The sequence below is a fragment of the Sinocyclocheilus anshuiensis genome, unplaced genomic scaffold (genome assembly GCF_001515605.1).
Source record: "Sinocyclocheilus anshuiensis isolate Anshui unplaced genomic scaffold, SAMN03320099.WGS_v1.1 scaffold30, whole genome shotgun sequence".
Lineage (NCBI taxonomy): Eukaryota > Metazoa > Chordata > Actinopteri > Cypriniformes > Cyprinidae > Sinocyclocheilus > Sinocyclocheilus anshuiensis.
This window is the reverse complement of record NW_015542336.1, coordinates 335,151-342,327: the sequence shown is the minus strand read 5'-3', so window position 1 is coordinate 342,327 and position 7,177 is coordinate 335,151. Positions and strand designations below refer to the sequence as shown.

The window sequence follows — 7,177 nt, the reverse complement described above, 5'->3', positions numbered from 1 at the left end:
GCTCTTACAGAAGCCGAGCTCTGAACCTGCTGACAATTCGGAGTAAAGATGTAATGCCTCTAGTATCAACGCATAAAGCTGTAAGTGCTGTGTAAGTGGATTCATGGCACCTCTGAGAATCTAAATGCCACTTCCGAAGCGCTCTTATGCCACCTTTCCAGTGTACATTTGGCTAAATTGTTGATACAGAAATTGTACAAGAATATTACCATATGTATTAAGCACCACGATAAATCAGTAAAGGTGAGATGATATGGATTATTTTATTTTCTAAATAAATAGCTGAGCTTCTAAAGACTTCAGATATGACAGTGTCTTATAAGGTTCGTGTAATAATGGTCGTATTGTAGGAGTGGGAAATGATAATCAGATGTATGTAGAAAATGTAGATTATATGTAAATAAAATGATTTCAGGCTTTTGTGGAATTTGACGAAGCTCTGTTACATTTTCCTTTTCATGTTGGGTTAATGAAAGAAATGCTTTTATATTTCCATATTTTATTTGCTGTTTGGTTTCAATAAAGAACACTATAATTAGTGGACTTAATTTTATGTATAATCTACTGCATGCTTTAATTGCCAACGGTTTTCTTCTCTTTTGATGATCTGGACATACAAACGCACTGTCAGAGTTTTCATTTACACTTCTGAAGTTTTTGTTTACGCTTGTTTTTGTTCACCATCCTGGCACAAAATCCCTTGTGGGGGCGGGGCCAGCAGCCGTGGGTTCTCATTGGCTGGTGAGTTTTTGATTGATAACTTCTTGACCTCAATGTCCCCTATTGGAATAAATGAAGAAATGGATCTTGCATGTTTACTTTAAGTTTTTTTTTTTTTTAGTTCAGTGGCAATACCATTTAATTGTTTAAGCTCAACTGGTGACAATTTGCAATTTTGAAAATGCTGTTTGTTCTATGAGCACTGAAGAACGCTATGGTATGAAACGTTTGCTCACTGGTCTGTTTTTACTTTGCACTTTATCTTTTTCACATGCAAAAAGAAAAATTAAAAATCTCTTTGTGATCAGATTATGTTTTTTCAGTGTGTGTGGGCAACTTTGGTTACTTGGCTGACATAACTTCTTTGAGAATTGCCTTTCTTTTTTGGAGCGCATTGATTCTTTTCGATGTATGCAGCTGCTTGACCTGGAGTTGAAGATGTCACATGCGGTTTACATCTGTAAGAGGATTCCTATTTCATTTTAGTGAAATAATTATAGGAGTTGTTTTTGTATCTTAATATATCAGTCAAATCCACACTTATGTGTGAAAATCTTTGGGAGGATCCTAGTAAACAGTGCATTCGGTCTTAAAGTGACAGTACCCTAGTATATCTGCTGCCATTAATGTTAATCAAACAATTTCATTGCTCTTGACTGAATCACTTTTGTAACTTTAATAAGCATAAATGTATATTTAATTTACACTGTGAAGCCTATGCAGTGTTTTTTGTATATTTGATTACTTTATACAATTTATTCAAGTATTTCTATAGGCCTATCTAGTGTTTGACGTTTTTCAGGTAGGTCTATATTTGCTCTTTTGTATATATTATTCAAAATAGAAATATTTTCAAAATATTTTTTGCTGAATAAAAATATTAATTTCTTTCAAAAACAGAAAGAAAAAAAATACTGACCCCAGACTTTTGAACAGGAGTGTGTATTGTTACAAAAGATTCTTATTTTGAATAAATGCAGTTCTTTTTAACTTTGCATCACAGGAATATATTATATTTTATATATATATATATATATATATATATATAATTCCGTCCCCCTCACTTCTGAAATGACGGCTCCATGTCAGCACTAAGCACTTTTCCACAGGCTGTCTTAATAAATCTGAATATTGGCTTCGATGAAAGAAAAACTAGGCAGGAAGACCAATGAGGTTTCAAGACATGTTATGAGAGTTTAATATTAACCATCAGATGGAAGTCTCTTAAGCACGTGTGTTTCAGAATCGTTCAGCTCTCAGGTGTGAGTTTCTGCAGGGTGGATTTCAGGCGGTCTCGAGCTCTGCTGCACGGCTCCAGTGACTTATTCGGCCTGCACATAAAACAAACAAACATCACACACTGTCGATAAGAAAAATACAGTTCATGAATGTGAACGCTTGTGTTTGTTGCGTTACCTGGCCATGAAAGTGTTCAGGACAGTGACGTGTTCTGGAGGGAAATAACTCTGTTTCACTGCATGCTCCAAACACTGTAGATGTCCTGGGACGACCTTCACGGGCTTCAGCTTGTCTTCACTCTACAGAGAGAGAGATGAACATCAAAACCCTTTCCACCATCAGGCCCAACGGTTCTAGTCATAGCGAGTAATCAAACCAACTGCATTTCTATTAGGACAGGGGTTTTCAAACTGGGTCCAGAGGGAAATTTTGAGATGAAAAACAATTAGAGATAAAAGGTAAATGTGCACTTAGTTTTGGGCTAGGGATGGGCGATACCACTTATTTTGTTTGATACGATACCGATATTTTTCAAGGCAGTATCGTTGATATCGATACCGATTCGATACTTCTGAACTAAACTTTTAAATTATGAAATGTATTAAATTATTAAAATACTAAGAGTAAAATGGGTAATGATAAGCACTTAACTTTGTTTAAAACGCATTTTAACATTCAATACACTTTAATTGTAACTTAGGTTATATTTTTGTTTACACATGGTTCAGATATGTTTTTTGTTTACACATGATTCAAATCTATAAATACTACAGTTGAACTATGGTTACTTTAGTAAAACCATGGTTCATTTTCATAAGGGACTGCCAGTGACAGGCTGTTACATGCATAAAATGCAACCTTTTTATTCTGACAGTGTATGATTTCTATTAACATTACAGAATAGAACATGATCAATATTATCTTTCAACGTTCAATTTAAATAACTGTAATTGCACAAACTATGTAGGCTACAATTTCAGTTTGTTTATTGTGAAATAACTCTGTCCTTCTGTCCTCTGATAAGCATTGTTCAGGGCTGCCGTTCCCTAAAGCTTTAATGCTTTCTTATGATACTTTTGTGAAAAGCAGCCCTGTTTGAATGTACTGTCAGAAGTGAGTGAACACGCTCTGTGATGGATTAGTTCTGTCTTGCAACATTTGCGTGTGTTCAGATGAGCAGGAATATAGTTCTATCCTACACAATTACTCGCTAACAAAGGTTATTTGTCCAATTCAATGCATATTGTACACATTATATTTTTGTTAAATTAACAAAATCACTGGTGAATAAAACACACCTTAGTATCGATATTTTTTGTTTGATTATCGATACTTTCGATACTCGCGTCAGTATCGATATATCGATACAATTCCTCAAATCGAAACTACAGTTCGCACTTAAACGCAGGAAGGGAGCAATTAAATTACACGCGCTCCTTCTTAGCCGAGGGCAATTATTATAATTACCAGAAAGTGCAATCAAAAATACAAACGCAAACAAAAATATAACGTAGAAATAGGCAGAAAACGAAATATTCCTTCCTAGCAGCAAGTAATAATTCCAACAGCAGATCTATAAACAAGTATTACGCAGGACACTCACGTGCAGCCGTCTGTCTCTTCTGTTGACTAATCGCTTGACCCGATTTTAAATTTAATTTATAAATTTATAAAATAATAAATTTATAAAATAATAAGCATTTCTGCTGATCTTAAACAGTCTTAATTCGCCATTCCATAAATTAAGGCCTTAAATTGGAGCAGAAAGTCTTGAATTTATATAATCATGGCATTAAATGTTGCCTGCACTACAAAAACGAACATCTTTGTTAGTATTTGTCTGTACAAATATCTAAAGTTAACATTCTTAAATCAAGAAATGTATTTTCGGAAACTGAAGAAAATAAAGTTAGTTTATGCTTAAACAATGGGGGAATGAAAACTTGTTTTCCCTTTGAATCAAATCATAAATGAATTTTATGAGCCCATCTATATTAGATTTTTTAAAATTCATTTTATTTTGACGAATAAAAAAAAAACAAAACGGGACTTCATTCCTATCATGCCTTTTTTGCAGATTTTTATTTTATTTATTTTAAGATTTGTACTGGAAAACAAGGCAAAAATACTGAGGAGGAACATTTTGTGCAGTGTGACCCGAAGTTACAGTAAAAGTTATTTCCATATTCTAGTAAAGCTATTTTTCATAAAATTAATCAAAAGGTAGTAGAGACCGGTTAGAAGTTTTATTTTCAAACTTACGAGCTCATTGCGTTTTCCTAAGACATTTACATTTAGAGACCATATTGACGTATTGTTTTCCCTTTAATTTATTCCTTACATTTTTAATAAAGTCTTAAATTGAATATAATAAAACCTGCAGAAACCCTGATAATAATCATTATACATTTTTATATCTTAAAAAATTAGCATGGAGATTGTCTTTAAACATGTTATATATTAAGAGGTCAACCGATAGTGGATTTTGCCGATACCGATAGCTAGGTTGCGCGGCAGGATTTTCTGTCGGCTGCATTTAAATCCGCGTCTGAAGTTTCCCGCTCTGTTCAGCGTGCAGTATCACGTGTCTAAACAAATAGCACGTGCTGTCAGTGATTTTAACCACTAGAGGCCGCTCTCGCACTGTGTAATGACAGCAGACCCTTCTCAGCCGTTCCAGCAATGGACGCAACCCGGAAAACTATCGGCATGGATTTTTGTCGATAACCGATAGTTCCAGCAATCAACTATCGGTGCCGATTAATCGGCAAAACCGATACATCGGTCGACCTCTATTATATATGTTATATTAGTGTGCTTACTGTCTGGTCTTTATATTTGCGAAAGAGGGTTGTTTGCAATATTTGAGGGTCCTTGGCATGAAAAAGTTTGAAAAACGATTACAAGCTGTTCCACACACAGCTTTCACAGAATGGTTAGCTGAACACATTCAGCACAGGAGAACCGCGCCAGTAAAATACTTCCGTGAAATGTGGTAATAATGTAAAGCTGATGTAATCCTAAATCTGCACCACAATCAGGATTTAGCAACAACAACTGTGTGGAAATGACAGAAAATCAGCATAAAATGGCATTCATAACCAATTTTAGTTACATGATATTTCCAAGTGAAACAAGAAGAAACTATACGTAAGCAAGCTAGACTAAACGTTTGTACCTTCAACAGCCCGAGCATCACCAGCAACGACGACATGAAACTCAAGCCCTGGAAGGAAGGAGTGAGGAAGGCTTTACTGAGCACTGCGTCTGAAACACACACACACGAGAATCAGTCAGACATCTCGGATCATCCAGCAGCCGTCCGACAGATGTTCATCTCACCGATACTCTCCAGCACGGCCGGTTTCACCTCTGCGTCGTCTTCCTTATACACAGACGAGATCTTCAGAAACGCTTCAGCTGTCTTACTCACATCCAACACGTCCACCTGTGAAAAAACACACAGACGCTCAGCACATTACTACACAGGATTTAGACACAATCTGCAGGTTTAATAAAGATAAATTAAAGATACTTTTAAGAGCTTTTTTAGGCCAAGTAACAGGATTTCTGCTGGTCTTAAATCGCCCTTCCACAAAACCAGAGCAGAAAGTCTTAAATTCATCAAGTCATGGCATTTAATGTTGCATACATTGCAAAAAATGTTTGTCTTGTTTTCCAACAAATATCTAAACATCCCTAAATCAAGATACACTTACTGGAGATGCACATTTAACATATGAAGTCTTGTTTTCTGAGAAACTGAACAATATTGAGTGTATGTTTCAAACAAGAACGAATATCTGTCAGTGAGGTATGAACACTTGTTTTTTCTTTGAATTAAGTTGATTTTTTTTTTGCCCATTGGCAGATATTTGTTCTTGTTTCAATCGTAAACTCACTTCATTTTGATCAGTTTCTCAGAAAACAAGACTCTAGAATATGGGAATAACTTTTACTCTACCATCTGATCACAAAAGTGCTGTTCTTCCTCACTATTTCGGTCTTGTTTTCCAGTGCAAATGTCTAAAGATTCTTAAATCAGGAGAAAGCAAAATGACTCTTAAAAAAAAGTCTTAAGAAATGATAGAATGATCAAAATGAGTTTATGATTAAAATAAGAACAAATGTGACCCTGGACCACAAAACCAGTCTTAAGTGTCAATTTTTTAAAACTGAGATTTATACATCATCTGAAAGCAGAATAAGCTCTCCATTGATGTATGATTTGTTAGGATCGGACAATATTTGGCCGAGATGCAACTATTTGAAAATCTGGAATCTGAGGGTGCAAAAAAATCTAAATATTGAGAAAATCATATTTAAAGTTGTGCAAATGAAGTTCTTAGCAATGCATATTACTAATCAAAAATTAAGTTTTAATATATTTACAGTAGGAAATTTACAAAATATCTTCATGGAACATGATCTTTACTTAATATCCTAATGATTTTTGGCATAAAAGAAAAATCAATCATTTTGACCCATACAATGTATTGTTGGCTATTGCTACAAATATACCCCAGCGACTTAAGATTGCTTTTGTCCTCCAGGGTCACAAATATCTGCCACTGGGCTCAATTCAAAGGGAAAGCAAGTTTTCTGACCTCACTGGCAGATATTACAGGGTAAAACCCGAGGGTCTACCATGTGCATAGTAAAGCATGGATGTTTTGCAGCACAAAATCTGACTGAACGGATAAAGACCGAAAAATAACGGTAATTTTAATTTGTTAGACTATTTTATCTACAGCTTGTTAGAGGTAGAATTCTTTAGCGAAATAAAGATATTTATTGAAATGAATTCGAATTAATTAAGGAGAGAGAAAGAACCAACGAATGCACCCACGTGCGAGTGAGCGATTGTGAAGCATTGCAAACAAGCTTTTCGGTTTAATTACAAAAACTGCTAAGTTATCACCTCATTGCCGAGATATATGTAGCTTTTAGCTGTTGTATTTTCAAAATTCACGATCTCTTAATAAAACTTCTAGTTTATTGAACTGTTGTAAAAAATCTATCACATTTGTATATGGTAATTTTTGGAGAAAAAATTATAGACTGAATCATGCCTTAAACAAGCGCATTGTAAATGCGCACACGCACTAGACTTCACGTAATGCGTGCACTCTGTAGGTGTTTTGAATGTTTTTTTGCGTCGTGAGAATATTGAGCAAAATAGCTCACTTGTCATGGTGTTATTTAACTATATCATGTT

At 34.9% G+C, this 7,177-nt stretch overlaps 1 protein-coding gene across 1 annotated transcript in view; it reads right to left on the bottom strand.

The window, feature by feature from the left end:
• Positions 1-1,858: 1,858 nt before the first annotated feature.
• rangap1a (RAN GTPase activating protein 1a) overlaps positions 1,859-7,177 on the bottom strand; it is a 19,230-nt gene continuing 13,911 nt past the window's right edge. The window contains exons 13-16 of the mRNA XM_016489573.1: positions 5,302-5,407; positions 5,138-5,226; positions 2,137-2,258; positions 1,859-2,051 (exon numbers count right to left, since the gene is read on the bottom strand). Coding sequence (XP_016345059.1) covers positions 1,970-2,051; positions 2,137-2,258; positions 5,138-5,226; positions 5,302-5,407 — 399 coding nt within the window. The 3' untranslated portion in view covers positions 1,859-1,969. The remainder of the gene's footprint in view (positions 2,052-2,136; positions 2,259-5,137; positions 5,227-5,301; positions 5,408-7,177) is intronic.